At 38.5% G+C, this 24,511-nt stretch overlaps 1 protein-coding gene across 3 annotated transcripts in view; it reads right to left on the minus strand.

The window, feature by feature from the left end:
• Positions 1 to 24,511, minus strand: part of MSH3 (mutS homolog 3) — a 222,668-nt gene that overhangs the window by 144,220 nt on the left and 53,937 nt on the right. For all 3 annotated transcript variants that reach the window (XM_073014652.1, XM_073014651.1, XM_073014653.1), the window contains exons 9-10: positions 9,246 to 9,358; positions 5,524 to 5,638 (exon numbers count right to left, since the gene is read on the minus strand). In XM_073014652.1, coding sequence (XP_072870753.1) covers positions 5,524 to 5,638; positions 9,246 to 9,358 — 228 coding nt within the window. The remainder of the gene's footprint in view (positions 1 to 5,523; positions 5,639 to 9,245; positions 9,359 to 24,511) is intronic.

Raw genomic sequence — 24,511 nt, forward strand, 5'->3', positions numbered from 1 at the left:
TTTTCCAAAATGGCTGTACCATTTTACAGTCCCACTAGCAGTGTATGAGGATTCTAACTTGTCTGCATCCCAGACAATACCTTTTTTTTTTTCATAGTTATAGCCATCCTAGAGGGTATAAAGTGGTATCTAACAATGGCATTGATTTGAATTTACCTGATGCTTAATGATGTTGAGCATCTTTTCATGTGCTTCTTGGTTGTTGGCATATATTCTTTGGAGAAAAACCTATATGGATCATTTGTCCATTTTCTGAGTTATCTTTTTACCACTGACTTTTATATATATATATATATTTTCTAGATACAAGTCCCTTACTGGATATATGATTTGCAAAAATTCTTCTATTAAATGGGTTGTCTTTTCACTTTCTTGATGGTGTTCTTTGAAGAATAAAAGCTTTTATTTTGATATAGTTCAATGTATCTATTTTTGCTCTTCTCACTTGTGCTTTTGATGTCATACTTAAGAAATCCTTGCCTCATTCAAGGTTACAAAGATTTAGACTTAAGTTTTCTTCAAAGAGTGTAACAGTTTTAACTCATAACAGGTCTTTGGTCCATTGTGAGTTATCTTCCAAACTCAAATATGACAGGAAGTAAGGCTCCATCTTCATTCTCTTGCATAGACAGCTATCTTGGCACCATTTGTTTGAAAAAAATCTATTCTTTCTCCACTGAATTGTCAGTAATCAAATGTCCATAAGTTTATTTCTAGACTCTCAATTCTATCACATTGATCACATGTCTGTGCTTATGCCAATTCCACACTGTCTTTTCTTTTAACCCCACACTCCACACTGTCTTGATTACTCACTTTGTAGCAAGTTTTGAAACAGAGATATGAATCCTATGAATTTTAGGATCAGCTTGTCAATTTCTCCAAGAAAGCCAGCTGGGATTTGATACAAAAATTGCATTGAACTTAGAGAGTGATCTGAGGATTACTGCATCTTTTTTTTTTTTTTTGAGATGGAGTCTCGCTCTGTCTCCCAGGCTGGAGTGCAGTGGCATGATCTCAGCTCACTGCAAGCTCCGCCTCTTGGGTTCATGCTATTCTCCCGCCTCAGTCTCCCTAGTAGCTGGGACTACAGGTGCCCACCACCACGCCCAGCTAATTTTTATGTATTTTAAGTAGAGACAGGGTTTCACGTGTTAGCCAGGATGGTCTCAATCTCCGGACCTCGTGATCCGTCTGTCTTGGCCTCCCAAAGTGCTGGGATTACAGGCGTGAGCCATCGTGCCCGGCCGGAATACTGTATCTTAACAACAGATAAGTTTAATGTCTGTGAGGTTTTCTTAAATGTCCATTGTCAGGTCAAGAAAGTTCCACATTAGTCGTAGTTTTTTCAGTGTTTTTATTATGAAGGGGTATTGAATCTTATGAAGAGCTTTTCCTGTCTATTGGGACTATCATGTAGTTTTTGATAAGCGAGATTAGATTAATTAGTTTCCAGATTTTTAAACCAAACCTGTATGCCTAAAATAAATCCAATAGTCATGATGTATAATCATTTGTTATATATTTGATTCCACGTACTTACATTTCACTGAGGAATTTTATGTCTATAATAAAAAAATACAGGTCTGTGGTTTGTTTTCTTGTAATATATTTGTTTGGTTTTGGAGTGTTGAAATTTGGGGCTAAATAATGTGTTCTGTAGGGATATCCTGTGCATTTTAGGATGTTTAGCAGCATCCCTGGCTGCTAGCCATTAGATGTCATTAGAGTAGCTTATATATTAAGCCATTTCTTTCACTAGTAAGTAAAGGTAATCACCACATGTTATCATTCTGTTATCATAAGAAGTTTTCTTTAAAAAAAAGGTTTTACAGTTTATCTTGGGTGGATTTTCTCACTCTTTCCTGAAATTTCCAGTATATTTTTGAAGTTGTGACCACTCCAAATAAAAACTATCCAAAATGACAAAAGCACTCACTTCTAACAACAAAAAGTTGATTCCTTTGAATTTCATAAATTTAGGCATCAGGTTAATTCTGTCATAAAAAATATCTAACACCCTCACATTCTATTTATTTATTTATTTATTTATTTTTTTTTTTTTTTTTTGAGACGGAGTCTCGCTCTGTCGCCCAGGCTAGGGTGCAGTGGCCGGATCTCAGCTCACTGCAAGCTCCGCCTCCCGGGTTTACACCATTCTCCTGCCTCAGCCTCCCGAGTAGCTGGGACTACAGGCACCCACCACCTCGCCCGGCTAGTTTTTTTTTGTATTTTTAGTAGAGACAGGGTTTCACCGTGTTAGCCAGGATGGTCTCGATCTCCTGACCTCGTGATCCGCCCGTCTTGGCCTCCCAAAGTGCTGGGATTACAGGCTTGTGCCACCGCGCCCGGCCTATTTTGTTACACTATTTTTCTTTGAAACAAACTTAAACTCTCAAAATAACTTTAGAACCTCAAGTCTGCCTTAACAAAACTTCACTTAAATCATCCTTAAGAACAATTCCTAAAATGGCATATTTTCTCAGACTACCTAAAATTCTACTGTAATGGCACAAGGGCCTTTAAATAAATACGTATCACGATTTTAATGAAACATGCAGTAATGTTTGTGAAAGAATTTGCTAAACAAGCCAATTCAAGTGAACTTTATTTTCCCCTTGATAACACAGCTTTTGAAATAAAAGTCCAAAACTTCAGCAGCATAAGGTATGTTTATAAAGTAATGCAACTGAATTTTTCATTTACAAGGAGAAAATTCATTTTTCCAAAGTAATCACCTTAAGAAGCAGCCGGGTGCGGTGACTCACGCCTGTAGTCCCAGCACTTTGGGAGGCCGGGGGGGCGGGGGGGGTGGATCACAAGGTCAGAAGTTCGAGACCAGCCTGGCCAATATGGTGAAACCTGTCTCTACTAAAAATATAAAAATTAGCCGGGCGTGGTGGTGCGTGCCTGTAGTCCTAGCTACTTGGGAGGCTGAGGCAGAAGAATCACTTGAACCCGGGAGGCGGAGGCTGCAGTGAGCCAAGATCATGCCACTGCACTCCAGCCTGGGCAACAGAGCGAGACTCTGTCTCAAAAAAAAAAAAAAAAAAAAAAAAAAAAAAGCAGCAACATTATTTTTGCAAAATATAAGAACTATAGAATTACTCTTTTAGAATGATCTTCAGAGTCAAATTACATGCCACTCATAAACACAACATTTCGTTTTTAAGCAAAACTAGAGTACCAGTTTGATCACCACCTTCATTAATTAATCTTGGTTTCCAATGACCTTTTGGCAATTTCCAGTGAAATACACCCTCACAGAACAAAGAATTCCTTCCTTCTTTCATTAATCCTGTATTAATACTATATATAATAATAATAATAATATATAAGAAAAGCCTACTAGGTGCCAGGCTTATGCTGGATGCTGGGAATATATACAAAGGGGAGCACTTTATGTCTTTTGGCTTTCCAGGTACATTATATCATACACTAAGTCACTAGCAGAGCCAGTTTCCTGACCATCCTCCACCATCAATTATAAGAGGCAAAAAGTTCAGCTTCTTTCAATTTATCAAGAGGTTAACCTTCAGGTAATTGGAAAAGATGCTATTTTAATTTCAGTATATACAGACATCTTGTTTTATTGTTTGGTATTATTCTTACTTTGAATTAAATATGAGGAAGACCGGCCGGACGCAGAGGCTCACGCCTATAATCCCAGCACTTTGGGAGGCCAAGGCGGGCGGATCACTTGAGGCCAGGAGTTCAAGAACAGCCTGGCCAAACCTGTCTCTACTAAAAATACAAAAAATTAGCTGGGCGTGGTGGCATGCACCTGTAATCCCAGCTACTCGGGAGACAGAGGCAGGAGAATTGCTTGAACCCAGGAGGTGGAGGCTGCAGTGTGCTGAGATCACACCACTATACTCCAGCCTGGGCAAGAGAGCTAGACTCCATCTAAAGAAAAAGAAAAAAAAAAAAAAAAATATATATATATATATACACACACATATGGGGAGGACACATCTTTCCAGGTCCAAATTCATTTGCTTCTGAACACACCAGGGCCTGATTTTTAAGTTAGTTTCCTTACTCCAACATTAATACTTCTTTGCTTGGTGATATAGAACAGAAACACAAGTCTTAATGGGCAAGCTATTTATCACTAATTCTACCTCACTTACAGGGTCCCTATCATTAACAAGTCAAACTGGTAGGTAGCTTGTCACCCCTTTTTTAAAAAGCCCCAACACAGCCAACCATATAGACTGATCTCTTTAATAAGTTTATTTTTGGAGCTTAAAGTAGAATCCAATGAGGGTATAACGCCGGGCTGACACGTTTTAAAATAAAACATTTTGGCCACACTAAAAAATGACCAGATTAATACAATACCCAGGTTCAGAAATGAAACATCAGTTGAACTCCACTATGCCACATCCATCCCCAATCTTTACTCCTTTCCCTTCTTCCTCCTGGAAGAAACCCTGCTTCTGAATTTTCTGTCACTCCCCTGCATGTTTTCACTTATTCCCTAAGTACATATATATTCTTAAGCAGTATAGAGTACGATTTCACATGTTTCTAACTTCATATAATGGTATGTACTGTGTGGCCTTTAGCAACTTTATTTTTGGCTTAATATACTGTTCATGAAATTTAAGTATTGGTCGTATATTAATAGCTCTAGTTCATTCATTTTCACTGTTGTATAACATTACATTGCATGAATATAGCACAAAGATCCCTGATGGGTATTTAGATTGCTTTTAAATAGGATAAAATTGTTTCCAGAGAAATGATACTCTGTTCTAGTACCACACGGGAGAACACACATCAAAGACATTACAAAAAGAACCCCAAGGAACCTACCTTTCTTCGACTCTCTCCAGCAACCTTGAACCAGCACCACTTCCTTGTTTCCTAGTTAATTTATATTCTGTCATTTTGCTGAGATAGCACCCATCTCCCCTCCCACCTGTGCAGAATGGGACAGAGCTGATGTATCCTGGATCAATATAGTGGAGGGTGATTCTTGACAAAGCCAAAGACAAGTGGCTGGTGAAGGTGGAATGTAAAAAGACAAGAAAAGTATCCTACTACTTTTTTCTGTTCCACTGGTTATTAAACAAGTATTTTCCTAGAATGTCAATTGTGAGCTTTTAAATTTCCAAAATCCACAGTTAATCACTCTTGTAAAAAGCTGTGTTAGCAGCTGGCCCTTTTCTCTCTAACTTTATGGTCTATGAAATAAGAAATGAAACCAAGAATAAGAAAGGTGGTAAAATTTTATGAATGCTTTTTAATACTATTTCTGGATCCAGTTAGTATAAAGCAGTTTTGTAGTCAAAACTATAATATATCAAACAGCTACCATGAATACAATTTATTTGACAGAATTCTATCAATATATTTTTAATATTCTTCAGCAACAATACCAAACAGCTCATCCTTGCACCCTAGTATTCTATCAATAGCAGGCAAGCTTCTCTAAGTATAGTACTACCAAATTCAATTTAAGAAATGTTCATAATATAGCCTCCTCCTTTTTGTAATTTTGGAGGAATCACTCACTCAGGTTTGGAGAGCATTTTTTCCAAGTTGAATTCTTTGAGGTATTTTATGATGGCAGCCAAAGAGCAAATCACAGGCTTCTCTAAGTTAACAATGCCAGAAATAATTTGAGAACCTAGAAAACAGAATATATTAACTTATTAAAAAAAAATTTTAATTAATCAAATTCAAAAATGTAATAAATAGAATCATTAACTTATTACCATTATGAAACACAAATTTTAAGTAAAATTTTATGGTTATTGAAATAGTAATTTAGACAATATCTCCTAAAATTGACCTTTGGAAAAAATGTAAATCATTACTAATACCCAGGGCATGGAAAAAAGGGGCATTTTTCTGATGGTGGAATGAACCTTTTTTGGAGAACAGGATATTTTTTCAAAACATAAAATGTCCATCCCCTTTGCCTAGAAATATTCCAAACTGCATGTCGAGGCTGTGTGTATAAGGAGGTGACTTGAAAAATCTTTTGGAGTATTAAAAAAACTAGAGGCCACCTAAATCAACATTAACAGCATAGTACTTAAGTAAAGCTTGATAAATCCTGGTTATTATGTACCAACTAAATGGAATTACTTCCAGTTATCTGCACTGATATAGAAGGCCATCTATAACATGTTGCTAAGTGGGGGAAAAAAGTTGTCTGATCATTTTCATGTCTCACCACAAACATTGCAACAGCTTTCCATCTGGTCTCACTGCTTCATCCTTGCACCCTACAGGGTATTCTTAACAGAGCAGCCAGAGTAATTCTTTTTAAAATGTATATCAGATCATTAGACTATTTTGCCCCAAAGTCCTCCAACATCCCCCAACTCATTGAGAGTAGAAGCCAAAGTCCTTACAGTGACCCTACACAATCTGCCTGCCATCTCTTCTTTATTTCTGAGCTCACCTCCTAATGTTGTCCCCATCAGTTACTCTGTTCCAGCACACAGACTACTTGCTATTCCTTAAACATGCCAAGCACCCTCCTACCTTAAGATATTTTGTGCTTACTGTTGTCTCCGCTTGAAATACTGTTTCTTCACATCTATGTGGCTTTTTCCCTTAACTCCTTCAGTCTCTATTCAAATCTTCGTTCAAGTGCCGTTTCTCAGTGAGGCCTTTCTTTACCATCCTATTTAAAAGTTCAACCCACTCCCCTGCCCTACTTTTTTCATAGCATATATCACCTTCTAACACACTAGTTTACTTTATTGTCCATCTCTCACCATTAGAATGTAAACTCCAAAAGAGCAGGAATTTTTGTTTGTTTTATTCCTTATTGTATGCCCAATGCCTCGCATATAAAATAAGCATTCAAAAAAATTAGCTGAAGAATAAATCCCAGCTATGTTAAACAAATACAGAGAACTATGTGTGTAAGTTTATGTGTGGATGTGTGGATTTTTACACAAGGATATATGCCAAATTTTAATGATAATCCCTCCAACATATAAGCGGCAAGGGCAGAGGACAAGTTTGAGGGCAGGCACTTTACTTTTTTCTTTATATACAACTATGTTGTTTGACTTTCTTGCAATAAGCATTATTACTTTTAAAAGTAAAAATATATATATATTACAAGATGTTCTCTACAAATCAGTAATATAAAATGTCTTATTAATATTAACTACAGGTGTTTATAAAACCAGAGTGTAAATGAAGTGCTAACAACACCTTTCCGTTCCACTGAGAATTTTATTTTCTTTTAACTTTCTAGCTTTGTTCCCCAGAAAATGTGATTAAGGTGGTGTATCAATGTGTTAGAAGTAGCACTGTCTGTGGTAAAAATGACCAAATATCAGTACATTATATCTGGACTGAGAAGAATTATAAATACCTGACTTCAGAGTTTTGGCCTTCTCTCAGTGCACTGACTTTTGCAACCGGGCATGTCTTCTGCAGAGACAGCAGCAAGAAATACGGTCTCCTCAAGGGCATGGAGCTTCTAAGCCAGGGTGGCGCTTATGCTCACTCAATGTGAGTCTCCTTCCTTCATACACTCTCCAGGGCTCTGCCACAAAGACTGCTGCGAGGACTACCCCACTAAGGGGAACACATGCTCCACTTGCAAGGTGTGTTTTCTGGCCCATGTCTTTTAAGTAAATCTGATACCACGAATGGGTCATTGTAGTCTTGGGATTTAATCAGGTCTTTAGCTGAACATAAGATGACCCCTTGGTAATAGTGAATACTGGTGTTAGAAGTGGGATACACTTGGTTGGGCATGGTGGCTCATGCCTGTAATCCCAGCAACTTTGGCAGGCTGAGGTGGGAGGATCGCTTGAGCCCAGGAGTTCAAGACCAGCCTAGGGAACATGACAAAACACCACTTCTATAAAAAATACAAAAATTAGCTGGGTGTGGTGGTGCATGCCTGTAGTCCCAGCTACTTGGGAGGCTGAGGTGGGAGGACTGCTTGAGTCCAAGAGGCAGAGGTTGCAGTGGGCTGAGATCACGCCACTGCACTCCAGCCGGGGTGACAGAGTGAGACCTTATTGAAAAAAATAAAAAGAAGTAGGATACATGCTCAGACACTTGATTCAATTTGACAAAGGCATCATGAAATTAAGAAACATGCTAACAAGACACTGACGCCTAGATGCAAGGAAATGCTAACCAGATACTGATGTTTAAATGGAGCAGTGACGGGGAGCTGATGATGAACGCTCTCTAGCATGTGACAGGGATAAATTTCCTCCATATGGGGTCTGATGAAAATCAGAGTGAAGCCAAGTTTATGCCAAGGGGGAAAATGTCTATTCACCTCACCATCCACAAAATGGACCCTAACATAAGCTGGACTGGCAGGAATGTGAGGTACAAATGAAAGTAAGCATTAATGCCTGACTGTGGACATGTGAATTAGACAAATAATGATTACCTAACATATTTCAACCCTGTCACTAACATTCTGGTGTTTTAATTTTGGCAACCAACATTTCAAAATGCTAGTTTTCATCAGAATATTTATCATCCAAACAGTCTACAAAATACAAAGATACTAATGAGCCATCTTTAAAGATAAGCAAAAAGGTGCCGGGCGCGGTGGCTCAAGCCTGTAATCCCAGCACTTTGGGAGGCCGAGACGGGCGGATCACGAGGTCAGGAGATCGAGACCATCCTGGCTAACACGGTGAAACCCCGTCTCTACTAAAAAAATACAAAAAACTAGCCGGGTGAGGTGGCGGCACCTGTAGTTCCAGCTACTTGGGAGGCTGAGGCAGGAGAATGGCGGGAACCCGGAAGGCGGAGCTTGCAGTGAGCCGAGATTGCGCCACTGCACTCCAGCCTGGGCAACAGAGCGAGACTCCGTCTCCAAAAAAAAAAAAAAAGATAAGCAAAAAGGAAAGATGGTCAAAAACTCCTTCTACTGTAATGAATATGTCAAAACCATCAAGTTACTAGCTGGTCATAATTTTTTAAAAAGCTGCAATGGTTCTTTTTGTTTTTAGGAGACAGGGTCTCACTCCAGGCTGGACTACAATGGCGTGATAATAGCTCACACTGCAGCCTCAAATTCCTGGGCTCAGGTGATCCTCCCCTGCCTCAGCCTAACCAGTAGCTGGGACTGCAGTGCAATAGTGTTTCTGATGAGCACAACAACAGTGAGATCTTCTTCTCCCACATATTTATAGTAACGACCTAGACGTCATTAAATTGAGAATCCTACTCATGCCTTTATCCAAATTTCCAATCAGTTCAACTTCAGGACCTACAGGGAAAATATTTACCTTTGATGTCAACTGTGTCTTTTGCATAAAACTCTGTAACTGCCTGGAAAGCATGGCTGTATTCAAAATAAATGTTATCCATCCTTTCAACTCGAATTCTGTCATCCTGCACACTGAAAGAAAAAAGGAAAATTTCAAAGATAACTTGTCTATTATCATGAAATGCTGGTATTTAGGTCTTGGAAAAAAGATATTTATTCCTTATTCTTTCCTAAGTTGAAGAAAGAAAGAGAAAGAAAGAGCTAAAGTTTCTCTGCCAAAAAGCTCTATTTCATAAAATATTAAAATGAATACTCTTTATTAACTGCTATTTTATATCACCTAGCACATTGTGAGTTCTTTATCATTATTTAAAAAGAAAAACTCATTGAAATTAGGGTCCATTATGTTACTAAATATGAAGGGAGAAAAACTGAAAAGCATCATTTCAATTTGATTACGTTATTTGTTTAAATACTCTAGCCACAGAATACAGCACTGAGTAACTCTTTCTTTGAGGGACTTTCTGCTAAATCTGTTTCTATCACAGTCTCCAGTCAAATATAGTAAATTAGGTTAACTCTCACTCTTTAAAGAGATTCTACAGTCCTTCTAAAAATATGTATAAAAATTTGCCTGAGTACATAAACAAATCATATCATGCTGGGTTAGTGCATTTTTGTTTCCTATTTTTCTTGACTCCCTATTCCTTCCTCCTTCTCTTCTTTCTTTAGCACCTCACTCCCAAGACTGTTATCTCTCATGTTAACAGACTAGAATGAATCTCTTCATATTTTTTCATGTTCATATTTTGGTCATACACAAGAATGTCAAATATATGCTCATTATATATTGTTACTATAAAACTGAGATGATTTTATAAACATATTTCTGTGTACTGTTCTCTTCACTTAATAATTCTTGAAAGTCCCTCCATAAAAATGACCTAGCTACAACTCCTTAATGGCTGAAAAATATTTCATAGTATATAGAGGCCACAATTTCTTCAACTATTTCTTTGTTGTCTGATATTCATTTGGTGTTAATGTTTCGTCACATGTTGCTTTAAAACATTTTTATTTAAAATATAAAACTTTAGTTACAGTTGTAGCCTGCACATATCCCTCCCTAATCACATCCCTCTACGATTTCCAGAAGGAAACGCTGGCTAGGCACAGTGGCTCAACACCTGTAATCCCAGCACTTTGGGAGGCCAAGGCAAGAGGACTGCTTGAGCTCAGGAGTTTAAGACCAGCCCGGGCAACATGGCTCTCTCTACAAAAAACACAAAAATCAGCCAGGCATGGTAGCACATGCCTATAGTCCCAGCTACTTAGAAGGCTGACATGGGAGGATCACTTGAGCCTGGGGGGTCAAGGCTGCAGTGAGCTGTGATCACACTACTACACTCCAGCCTGGGTAAGAGTGAAATTCTGTCTCAAATTTTTTTAAAAAATTAATAAAAGAAAAGAAGCAAACATTATCTTCAATGTGATGTATATTACCATGTATGCTTTCATTTGTTATAAAAAACTGTATCATTTCATGCTTTTCATTTTATATGAGTGGTACTTTATCTTAACCATACAAATTGACTCTATACTCAATGTTACACTATTTCTAAGATTTATACATGAAGATATATGTACTTTTTAAATTTTAACCGCAGTTAAGTATTTTATTATTATATTTTCTAATAAATTTAAGATCTGCTTTCTGAATTTATTCACCAGAATTTATCTTTGTGGATAGTGTGAAGTTATAAATCCAATTACATTTTCCATATAACTAATGATCAAAGCAGCAATTAGAGAGCATTCCATATGTCTCTGCTGATTTATAATGTTACTTTCACTGCATATTGCATTTCTATATATGTCTTTGGCTTCTCCAAGCTGTTCCACTGATCTTTTTGTCTATCTCTGAATCAGGACCACGGTCTCTTAATTTCCAGGGCTTGGCATCTATAGCTAAAGCGGCAAGGCCCCTATCTTGCTCTTCAAGATTGTTTTGGCTACTACTGGACCTTTGATTTTCTTTGTAAATTTTAGGTTCACTTACCTTCTGTCTTCACAAGAAACTTGCTGTGATTATTATTTATTTATTTATTTATTTATTTTTAGATAGAGTTTCACTCTGTCGCCTAGGCTGGAGTGCAGTGGTAATGGTACGATCAGGACTTACTGCAGCATCATCGACTTCCCGGGGTGAAGCAATCCTCCCTCATCAGCCCCAAGGAGCTAGGACTACAGGTATGTATTACCACGCCCAGCTAATTTTTTTCTATTTTTAGTAGATACGGGGTTTCGCCATGTTGCTCAGGCTGCTGTCAAACTCCTGGACTCAAGCAGTCTGCTCACCTCGGCCTCCCAAAGTGCTGGGACTATGGGCATCAGCCATTGCACCCAGCCCTTATTGGTATTTTGATTTGATATGTAATGAATTAATTTAGAGAGAAATAACATCTTAGAGATATCACATTATCAAAGCTGGTATATTCCTCTATTCATGTCTATTATATCCAACAGTAATGTTCTGTAATTTTCCCCATGAAGGTTTTATATAGCTTTGGTTGTGCTCACTCTTAGATATGTACACATACCTCTCTCTTGTCTTTATCTGAAACAGAAACAGGTGTTGGGAGGGGCCCAGCATCAGGGGACTCTACTGCACATTAAAGTTAAAGAACCACTGACCTACACAAATAAAAGACTGGTGCTATAATAAAAATTAGTAGATGATAGGAAAGAGTATTTACAAAGAGTATTCCCAAAGCAAAGGGTATTTCCTTTGGAAGCTTATCTTATGTATATTGATGTAGGTATATCTAATGATCTAAGTACATAAAAAGTTGTCTGTAAAGCTATACTCTAAACAACTGAGTTAAGATAATTTAGAAAGTTTCTCAATATTTTTTTCTTTGGCTCCCTATGCAGAACACTTTCTTGGTCTCTACAGAAAACCGAAAAAAGACTTGAAACCATCCCCAGCACAAAAATAAAGCAAGCTTTTTTCTATTTTTATGATTTTCCTTCCTGAGCAAGGAGATCGTATGAGTTGATTTAAAAGTTCAATTACAATGCCTTATAATAAATAAACAATAGTGAAACTTTATTACCTATTTTGCTTAACAACTAGGTTAAAATTCAGAAAGAAGGATTTATGACAGAAAATCTATAGTGTATATACTTGTTTTTACTTCACAAAAACAGTTAAACAAATTCTCATGGGCATATGCCATGCATCAATCACTCTTTCTTAGTTTACAATCTAAGACAACAGACAATAATGTGGTAGACATATGTAAAAGATACAGAAAATACATAAACACAAATGGCTATACCCCATCACAAAAGCAGAACACTCCCTCCCTCAACATTATGAAAAGTAGAAATAAATGTATCATTTCATCAATGTAACACATATTTGTAATTTTTTGGTATTTTTCTTGATATAATATTTTACTGAAATAATTGTTTTTTGTTAGATTCAAGCAGTTTTTGTCTCCCTAAATCCTGCCATAAAAACAGAGAATTTAATAACCAAACTAAGACCCACAGATAACATGTACTACATTATGACTGCATCTCAAGATATTAAGAACCCTGAAATGCAAGCAGGTGGGATGAACAATAAGACATAAATGCTATCAGCAACCATGTGAGAAGCAGCAGACAGAAGCAACAGAACTCTAACAATCGGAAAACAGGAACAACACAAAACAGCAACCAGGTACTCACTGGAAAGTATAGTAGGATATTTTGAGGAGCTGAAATTGGGAGTGCAGGTTGTACATTTGATAATAGTGACTACAAGGAGTCCACAGTAAGGCCTGAAGGGGCTTGAGAACTCTAGGTCCTATGAACTCACAAAACCAATGGTGCAAAGTACTTTTTTAGGACAAATCTTACACTGAGGAAAAACTCCTATGAACAGAATCTAAAATGAGGAGAAAAGGGATAACAGGGTAATTGTTAAAAAGACAAAAGTACTACAGAACAGAGCCAGGAGAAAATGAGCTGTCACATTTGCAAATACTGAACAGTAAGCAGCAAAATGAATGAATCTCAAAAATATCGTATTTTGTGAGAGAAATCAAGCCAAAAAAATGTTGATATATTCTGTAAGATATCCTGTATCTGAAATTCTGTAAAAGGTAAAATATACTGGTGGAAAATTAATAATTGCCTAGGGCCAGATGTGAAGGGAGGGAACCAACTGCAAAAGCACATGAGAAAGTTTGAGGGTAAAAGTATTCTTCCACATCTTGACTGTGATAGTGGTTACAAAATTGTGTAAAACTACCACTTACACTTACAGTTGTGTAATCTATACACTTAAAAATGAATGAATTGTTTATAAATAATACTTTGAGTTAAAAACCACTACCAGAACTATGAAGTCAGAAAAGCTATTTTGAACCTACGCCTCCTCTAAAAGTTTGGGAAAATGAATTTGCATAAAAATGAGTAATAGAAAAGGACCAAACTCAAATCCTGTCCAAAGTTATGATAAGAAATAAGAGAATAAGCACAGTAACATCTCTACAGACAATAGAATGTTAGACATCTCCATAAAACATGAAAACCCTAACAAGTTAAAAAAATTATTAAGAAAACAAATTGGACTTAGAAAAACTCAGAAATGAATGGGCAGAACTCAGGAATTAGAGACAAAAGAAAAACTCGGAATGAAGGATAGACTAGAAGGAACACAACTGAATAGATACTACAGATAATAAAGATAAGAAGCAGGAAATGAAAGGGGGAAATTTTTTCAAAGTCAAAAAGAAATGAAAAAGGAGATCTGAAAGATTGGAAGAAAGTAACAAAAGGAAAAGGTTGGCAAAGAAGATCTAAAACGTTTATAAAAGGTGCTCCCAAGGTACAAACTTGGCAAAGAGGGCAAAGCAAAGAAACAGAAAAATAACTTGACACTATATATTTAAAAAACACATCACATACCTGGGGAAATCAACCCATAATGACCACCACAATAAGTAATCTAGTAAAATTATTTCCAGCCAAAATGACAAGTTGTTTATAAAAGAAAGAAAAACAGAGTTGCCAAACTTTAACAGCAATGTTTTATGCTACAGACAATAGAGTAACATATTTAAGATACTCAAAGAAATAAACTGTAAATAAAGAATTTTACGCTTAGCCAATCTTCCATGTATAAAGGCCACAGACAGCTATAACCAAAGTATGGTCACCAGACCAGTAGCATCACCACCACCTGGGGACTTGTTAGAAACACAGATTCTCAGGCCCCATCCCACATGTACTGAGCCAGAGAATCTGCCGGTGAGGCCCAGTACTCGGGGCTTTAACAAGCCTGCCAGGTAATTTCGATGCACACTAAGGTGTAAGAACAACTATGCTACAGAATAAATTTCAGACACCCAAAATGACTAGAAAGACATGGATATAAGAATTGGCGGTGAGCATATACTACATATTTGCTTAGAGAACTAAGACTCAATGGAGGCTATAAGAAAGACGGTATAGTACCTAATGGCTATATGCTCTGACGATGCAGATATATTACAACTGTGAAATAAATGGGGAAGAAATGGAAGACCCAAAGGAATGGCATTTTATAATATATAATTTTAATAATATAGATTCAGTAATGTGGGATAAAGCAAATTAAATACCTGATATTTGAAATGAGAAAATCAGAGTACTTACATAAGAACCAGGCTTTTCAACATGGTTGGGAAAAGGAGATATAGATGTTAGACTGTAAAAGTTAAGTAAAAACTCTTTAGCCCTGAATTTGAATTAGAAGGAATTTTGTTTTTTTTTTTTTTTTTGAGACAGAGTCTCGCTCTGTCACCCAGGCTGGAGTGCAGTGGCTGGATCTCAGCTCACTGCAAGCTCCGCCTCCCGGGTTTATGCCATTCTCCTGCCTCAGCCTCCCGAGTAGCAGGGACTACAGGTGCCCACCACCTCGCCTGGCTAGTTTTTTTTTGTATTTTTTAGTAGAGACGGGGTTTCACCGGGTTAGCCAGTATGGTCTCGATCCTTGAGCTCGTGATCCGCCCGTCTTGGCCTCCCAAAGTGCTGGGACTACAGGCTTGAGCCACCGTGCCTGGCCTAGAAGTATTTTTTAATGAGTTCTTAATATAGTCTGACCTATCCAATAAATAGACTCCCCAGTTGCACAGGCTGTGGTTTAGAAATACCATTTCCTGGCCGGGCTGGGAGCGGTGGTATATCTCTGAAACAAAAGTCTATTTGGGCGAGAGGTGGTGGCTCACGCCTGTAATCCCAGCACTTTGGGAGGCTGAGGCATGCGGATCACGAGGACAAGAGATCAAGACCTTCCTGGCCAACATGGTGAAATCCCGTCTCTACTAAAAATATAAAAATTAGCTGGGTGTGGTGGCACGCGCCTGTAGTCCCAGCTATTCAGGCAGCTGAGGCAGGAGAATTGCTTGAACCCAGGAGGCGGAGGTTGCACTGAGCCGAGATGGCACCACTGTACTCCAGCCTGGTGACAGAGTAAGATTCCAACTGAAAAAAAAAGAAAGAAAGAAAAGAAAAAGAAATACAATTTTCTACTAAAAGAAACTAGGGAGGGATTACTGGAGAGATGACTAACTCCAGGTCTGGGACTGAAAATGTTTAAGATGAGCCTAGACTATCTTGTTACACCAAAAAGCTACTAAAGATTACTAGCATCATGGCAAAATGGCACAGAAGTCAACTTGAAGAGACTCTCTTTGCCCAGTAACAGGCCATTTTGAGCACTGGTAAGAATAACAACTGCAATGAAGCCAAAACACAGATATGTTTAAACCCTTGGGTTCATAACGACACTTTAAAAAGCAAGGCTTGTTCATCACTACCGAGTATCAATGACTACTCAATTCACAAGAAGAGAGATAATTTTTCCTAATGAAAAAATAGAATCTATGAAGTTCTCTTCCTCTTCCATGAAAAAAAAAAAAATCCTGAATTTTACTAAGCCTCTCAATTCAACTACCAATTTACAGAAAATACAGAGGAATATTTTAAACTCTATGGAGATGTAATCAGCAAAATCCAGACTTTGGAAAACTCCACAAGAAAAGCAACTGAGTTTCTTCAAAAAAAACAGACAAACAAAAAAAACCAAAGGAGGGGTTAGGAATAAAAAGAGATGGAGAGGAAACCTGTAGATCAAGAAGCTTTTAAAAGGTATTTTTATAAAAAGTCGGGCACAGTGGTATGCACCTGTAGTCCCAGCTACTCAGGGAGCTGAGGAGGGGGATCACTTGAGCCCAGGAGTTCCCAGCTCACCTGCGCAACAAAGCAAAATCCTTGTGTCTAAAAATACAAATTTTAAAAATTTTGAAGACATTTAAAAAATAAATTGGCAAAATTAAACCATAAGGATACATACTTGGGTGACAAAACTACAAAGGAAATTAAGAAGGTGATAACAATGACAAATTAAGAAGGTGACAACAATGACAAAGTCATGGTTCCTCTGAGGGCTATGACAGCGAGGAGGCAGAGAGAGCTTCTAGAGTGACTGCCAAAACTCTATATCCTGGACTAGATGGTGGTTTCAGGAGCCTTCTTCTATATCTGTATTACATTTGTTTCTCACATTTGTAACATATTTTAATTTTTTCAAATAAAACACAAATGATTCCAATTTTAATGACCTCTCCTAAAATTAAATTACTTCTGAAACTTTTTTACTTTTTACTTTAACCCAAGAGTCTGTTTTATCTCATAAGCAACTACCAATGTTCCATCATCACGCTATATTTAGAAGTATTTTGATACAGGAAACTCAAACAACTCAATACCAAAAACACAAATAACCAGATTTAAAAATGGGCAAAGGACTTGAATGAATGGCCAATAGATATAAAACAAAACAAAATGTTCACGTTAATCACCAGGAAAATACAAATCAAAACCACAATTAGATATTTACCTCACTCCTGTCAGAATGGCTATTGTCACAAAGACAAAAGGTGTTGGTCAGGACATGGAGAGGCACGAACTCTTACATACTGTTGGTGGGAATGTAAACTAAGACAACCCTTATAGAAAATAGTATGGAGGTTCTTTAAAAACTTAAAATAGACCTACTGGCTGGGCAGGATGGCTCACACCTACAGTCCCAACTACTTGGGAAGCTAAAGCTTGAGGCCAGGAGTTTGAGACTAGCCTAACCAACACAGCCTGTCTCTAAAACAATAATATAAATTAGCTGGGCATGGTGGAGTGCACTTGTAGTCCCAGCTACTCAGGAGGCTGAGGTGGGAAGGATCTCTTGAACCAAGGAGCTCCAGGCTGCAGCAAGCTATGATTATGTCATGGCATTCCAGCCTGGGTGACAAGGCAAGATGCCCTTTCTTAAAAGAAATTTTTATAATACAATTAGAACTACTAGATGATCCAGCAATCTCACTACTGGGTATACATCCAAAGGAAACAAACTCGTTATGTCAAAAAGATATCTGCTTCTCACATTTATTGCAGCACTATTCCCAACAGCCAAGAGATGGATTCAGCCTAAGTGTCCATCAGTGGATGAATGGATAATGAATATGTGGCAACTGCACACAATGGAATACTATTCAGCATCCCCCAAAAATGAAACCCTGTCTTTGCAGTAACATGGATGGAACTGAGGTCATTATGTTAGGTAAAATAAGCCAGTCACCAAAAGACGAATGTCACATGTTCTCACTCAAATGTGGGAGCTAAAAAACTTGATCTCATAGAGGTAGAATAATGGTTACCAGAGCTTTGGGGAGGGAGGTAATGAGAGGCTGGTTAATAGGTACAAACATACAGTTAGATAGATGGAATAAGTTCTAGTGTTTTATAGCACAGTAGGGTAGGAGTATAGTATATCAATAATTTATCATACATTTCAAAATAGCTAGAAGATATTAAATGTCTGACATAAAGAAATGTTGTGTCTGAGGTGACAGGTATCCTAAACACCTGATTTTATAATTATACATGGTATACATAAATGAAAATATCACATGTACCCCATAAATATGTATAAATATTATGAATCAAGAATAAATATGTAAAAAAGATAAAAGTTTCTCAAAAAAGGTGTTAGACAGGCACAGTGGCTCACACCTGTAATCACAGCTACTCAGGAGGCTGAGGCAGGAGGATCGCTTGAGGCCAGGAGTTTGAGACCAGCCTGGCAAAATAGCAAAATCCAATCTCTGCAAAAACAAAAGATAGTTGTCAGATACTATCATAAAAGTTAGACACGGGAGAGAAATTAAAAAAAAAACTTCCACTTAGAGCACTTCAACAAGTTTTCTTGTAAGTTAAGAATCGACCTTTAGAACAAATAAATCATAAAGAGGAATTTCTCTAAATAAAAGTTTACTGAGGAATGTTCTATTTAATAAAGAAATAAATATAAAGCAGTTGAAAGATAGGTGTGGGGTGGGGAAAACTGGCATTTTTCATTAGTCAACACAATTCTGAAATAGAGTCTACATAACGCTTTTAAACATTCACAGGCATTTCTACCAGCCACTCTTATGGCTCATAGTGAATGGCAGAATGATCACTTTTAAAAATGCTTAGCAGACATTTATGGAGTGCCTACTGCACGTTACCCCTCAAGCCCTTGCACCACACTGCTGTCAGAGAGAGCACTAAAGATGAAGACACTGCATTTGCCCTCTGACTCCTTCAATAGCTCCCCATTCCTGTGATCAGGAAAAGTGCTTCCATATATGATATGATTGGGATTTGTGTCCCTGCCCAAATCTCGTATCAAATTGTAATCCCCAGCGCTGGAGCAGGGACCTGGTGGGAGGTGACTGGATCATGGGAGTGAACTTCCCCCTTGCTCTTCTTGTGACAGTGAGTTCTCATGAGATCTGCTTGTTTGAAAGTGTGTGGCAACTCCCCCTCTCTCTTCCTCTTGCTCCAGTCATGTAGGACTTGCCTACTTCCCCTTCAACTTCTGCCATGATTGTAAGTTTCCTGAGGCCTCCCCAGCCACGATTCCTGTACAGTCTGTGGAACCCTGAACCAATTAAACTTCTTTTCTTTATAAATTACCCAGTCTCAGATAGTTCTTTATAGCAGTGCAAGAACAAACTAATACAACAGAGCACATTTAAAATTATCTAACAAAATGAATACCACCCCCTGCCCACCACTGTCATAGAGCTTACTTTCTAGTAGGGTTAAGCAGAAATAGTAAAGAAAAATAATAATAATGTTAAAAAGTAATTTTTTATGGTGATCTGACCCCCTCACCTCCCTCAGGTCTCCATTCAAAAGTCGTCGTATCAGTGAAACCTTCCCCAATCACCTTGTGTGAAATGACTGCTCACTAGAATCCATGAGGATGGGGACTTTTGTCAGTGTTATTTCTGCTGTATTCCATGCCTGGAACAGTGCCTGGCATAAAACAGGTACTCAACCTAGAGAGTATTGCTCAATAAAGGAAAGAATGAGTACAAGCTCCAGAACTACAGCTCTCCTTGCTGTGGGCAGCATTATTCCCATTTTAAAAATGAGTAAATTGAGCTTGAGACATTAAGTACAATGTCCAAAGTCATGAAGAGATAACAGATTAATAGATATTCAAATCAAGAGTAGCTAGCTCCAAAGGCTTTATCTATTCTACTACAAGCCTAGGCAGGCATAAGCTGACTCAGGAAGAAACCTAAGAGGGAGGATATTCTCCCATCTGTGGTGCTGAAGAAAGATTTTTCTACCTTAATCCACTAGAGAGAGAGAGTATCAGACTAACTACTGCAAAGTTCTTATCAATCTTTATCTTCCTGTAGACTTCCTTAATACCTGGATTTTTAGAAGTGTGCAATAAAGTTATTTAACAACTCAAAAGGGCATGACCTTACATGAGCTCCACAATGTTTTTAGACAAGTTCCTAGAGTGAACACAAGAGGCAGCTGGTTACTCAATTATAGTTCTAATTAAAATTTTGTTTGATAAGCAGATAAGGAGTTAGAAACCCATTAAGTTTGATAAAAATGGACTTGTCACTTATCCTTGAGGCTTTCCTGGAAGTGTTACAAGAATGTTAAATTCATCGTTCCGCAATCTGTATATTAAACCATCTTCACACAAATATTTTTTCAAACTGGATGAAGTTATAAAATCTCCCATCTCTGTTTTCCTAGATTTCTTAATTAAAGAACATTATGGTAAATTCAAATCACTATATCTCTGAAACAAAAGTCTATTTGGGCCATACATGGTGGCTCACGCCTGTAATCTCAGCCCTTTGGGAGGCTGAGGCGGGCGGATCGTCTGAGGTCAGGAGTTCCAGACCAGCCTGGCCAACATGGTGAAACCCTGTCTATACTAAAAATACAAAAATTAGCCAAGTGTGGTGGTGGGCACCTGTAATCCCAGCTACCTGGAAGGCTGAGGCAGGAGAATCGCTTGAACCTGGAAGGTGGAGGTTATAGTGAGCCAAGATTGTACCACCACACTCTAGCCTGGGCAACAGAGTGAGACTCCTCAAAAAAAAGGAAAAAAAAAAAAAGTCTATTTGAAATTCTGCACACACGCAAAACATCCTACCAGAATTCTGTCAAACAGATTTTACGAAAATTTCTACTTTAACCTTTTCATATGTAACATGCCTCTCTGTTGCTGAAGGTATGTTTTTGAAAAATTAAAGGGTAATAAACCTTACAAGACTGTCAGTCTTGATTTCCTCAAACTGTAGTCTGTGGGACACTGGCATCAGAATCACCTGCAAAGCACACTGGAAGTACAGATTCCAACTCCAAAGGTACAAAATCTGAATTCAGCAGGAAGTTAGAGGAGAGCGAGTATTTTCAACAGGTTTCCCGGGGTAAGTCACAGGCAAACTGCAGAATGAGAACAGCAGGCAACAAGAACAATACCAGTAGCCACCATAGGACTGGAGTAAAAATGGATGGAAATCTGCTCCAAAGACAAGTATCCAATGGTAGTCTATGATTCAGCTGCTTTAGTAGAGGTGGACAGTAAATACCATTGCATCAAAAAAATTATCTATGATTATATAATTGACCCAGGTCTAAAAAATTATAAAACCACATTCCCTTGACCACTCGCTACAGAGGCTATTTGTGCTGTGGGGCTGAAGCCTCGTGAATGGAGAGGAGCCTGAACAGAAGATGTGCTCCTCCCAGGGTGGCAACTTCCCTTCTGCCCTTGTTGGTGGGCTAACAGGACAGTCATCTCGGTCTCTCAGTCATTACATAGGGCATGCCAGGCTAGACTGTTTTAAATTAAAGCTTCTAATTAAAAAAAAAAAAAAAATCCTTTTCACATGTAACAAGGCTCTCTGTTGCCTACTATATTGCTTTTGAAAAATTAAATGCTCTCTCGGCAAGTGTTGAGCCCACACTAAAACAAGGGAACTTCAGAACCAATAATATCTTTTAATGTCTACTTGGAAATAAAACTGGTGACTCTCTGGCATCATATAACAGACCACCAACAGAGATTCTGAACTAATGTTCCACTGTGAACAAACAAATGTCAGCTTACCAATTTCATGATCTATACTGACTTCAGAAACTCATAGACAAAAAGAGCCTTGTTAAAGGCGGACAATATCCTCTGGGAAAACTCACAAGGCCTCCTCTGACAGTGAACTCATTGGTAATAATAACACTGATGAGTTCCAAGCTGAGTAATTCATTCTCTCCTCTGAAGACAGAATGAAACAGGGTTCTTGACTGAGTAGGACAGACAAGGTAACCTGGCTTTAATGTCTCCATATTAGACTTACTATGAAACTCATTAATTTTATCAGTACTCACAGTAGGGAACAATCACTACTTTCTTAGAAGACTAAGGGCATTATTTGAAATTATAATTCTAAAACCAACCACTAGAACAAAGCCAAACAAAAAAAAAAATCCAAAGAAAACAGATCACATCGTGAAAGATTTAAAAGATATAAAAATAGAAAGTATAACACAAAATAATATAGATAAACTAATATCAAATGTATCTGACATATTAAAGGGTTAAATTCACCTATTAAAAGAAAATTAAATTCAGATTGGATCACACAGGAAAAAAAAAACCCAAAAATTCTATGCTACAAACAGGATTGCAACTCAAAACAAAGTAATTCAGAAAGGTTACAAAATTAAAAGATGGCTGAAAAACAACTGCCTAGAGGTATATATTAGGTAAATACAAATAAAAAGAAAGTATGAGATCAAATCTTGTCATCAGGAAAAATAAAATTCAGAACAAAAACCATTAAAACAGGACAAAGACAGGTATTTTTATAATAGTAAAAGGGACAGGATGGAAGAAACTCTTTACCCCATAACCTTTTTAAAATACTTTTCGTTTTTTGAACTAAAATATACAACTTATTAAAAAAATAAAATGGCACATTAGAAAAGAGAAAGAAGAGAAAAGAATGGATTACAGGATTTATGCAGGAGCTCCCAGAAGGAGATGCTGTTCTTCTCCCTGGACTAGAACCTTGGAGGCTGGGAGTCAGGACAGAGCGCCGGAGCATCCTGCCACCTTGTGAAACACCAGGAGGCAGCCAACACAGGAGGAGAGGAAAGAGCAGAGCCCCTATATCCAGCCAAGCCAGATTCTAGCCACGCCCGATTCCAGCCTGCCTTCAAGCTTTTCACTTATAAGCCAACAGCTTCATTTTCAACTAAAAATTTTTTCAAGAAAAACTCATTAGAAAGTGTAGTGCTGGGCCAGGCGCAGTGGCTCAAGCCTGTAATCCCAGCACTTTGGGAGGCCGAGACGGGCGGATCACGAGGTCAGAAGATCGAGACCATCCTGGCTAACACGGTGAAACCCCGTCTCTACTAAAACTACAAAAAAACTAGCCGGGCGAGGTGGCGGGCGCCTGTAGTCCCAGCTACTCGGGAGGCTGAGCCAGGAGAATGGCATGAACCCGGGAGGCGGAGCTTGCAGTGAGCTGAGATCCGGCCACTGCACTCCAGCCTGGGCGACAGAGCGAGACTCCGTCTCAAAAAAAAAAAAAAAAAAAAAGAAAGCGTAGTGCTGGCCGGGCGTGGTGGCTCGCACCTGTAATCCCAACGTGTGGGAGGCCAAGACAGGCAGATCACTTGAAGTCAGGAGTTCGAGACCAGCCTGGCCAATAGGGTGAAACTCTGTCTCTACTAAAATACAAAAATAGCTGGGTATGGTGGTGCAGGCCTGTAGTCCCAGCCACGCAGGAGGCTAAGGCAGGAGAATCACTTGAACCCGGGAGGCGGAGGTTGCAGTGAGCTGAGATCACACCACTGGGCTCCAGCCCGGGCAACAGAATGAGACTCCATGTCAAAAAAAAAAAAAGAAAGAAAGAAAGAAAATGTAGTATTTTCAAAAAGGGGTGTCCTGCTGTCCAGAGAAGGAAAGAGATATAATCGCATAGCTTCTTAGAAGGATGGCAGCCCCTACTGAAGTCCACATGGCCAACAGTGAACCAAGGTGAGAAAGACCCAGTTTGACAGTCAGCTGGTGAGTCCTCTTCAGAACAAGCCAACAAGGAGACACAGCACCTGTGAGAGGTTCTGGAGGCCTGAAAAACCCCCTCCTTATCAACAGAGGCGAAAGGGCCTTAGCCAAGTTACCACAAGGGATTGAAAACTAAAAGCAGATTTAGGGCCCAGGCTTCTTCAGGCTTAAAGAGGCCTGAGGTGAAGAAACACACCAGGACCTATCCACAAAGGAGAGGCCTGTTTGGGAGCAAGGGACGATTGAGAATTTCCCCACTATGAAACTCCATGGGGCCTCAGACTCAAGGCTAGCACAATGGGAAATGGACTGTTCAAAAGGCTGAGAGAGACAGGAGGTATTATCATAAGGCAGGAAGTCTGAACTAGGTAAACTCGTGTTGTTCTAAAATTTTTTTCTAGTTTTTTCTATACTTCTGATTATACTTTTGCTTCTTTTGTAACAGTTGGTTTTGGTTTTGTTGTTTTTAAAGGTAAAACTCTATCAAAAAAATTGTAGTCTGTCTTGGCAAACCTGAAGGGAAAGTACTTCTGTCTGCAATGAGGTTAAAAACGCTAAGAGGATCAGCGTCCAACTGGGAAACCAAAAGAAAGGGGAACACTTGAAGGGGGAGGGAATGGCAGAGAGGTCAAGGGCTGAGAGAAGACACTCATTTCTGCCTGTTGTCATCATCGTCCAGCTCTTGGTCCTTGATCCTATAAATCTTTTCTAAGGACAGAATTCTTTAGTAACAGTATTTTAAAACCCCCATCCTTTCTTAATCTTTCAGCCCCTTACAATCCCAAGTCTTTTTACCACCAATCCACACATACTAT

This window comes from Chlorocebus sabaeus, chromosome 4 (genome assembly GCF_047675955.1).
Source record: "Chlorocebus sabaeus isolate Y175 chromosome 4, mChlSab1.0.hap1, whole genome shotgun sequence".
NCBI classification, from domain to species: domain Eukaryota; kingdom Metazoa; phylum Chordata; class Mammalia; order Primates; family Cercopithecidae; genus Chlorocebus; species Chlorocebus sabaeus.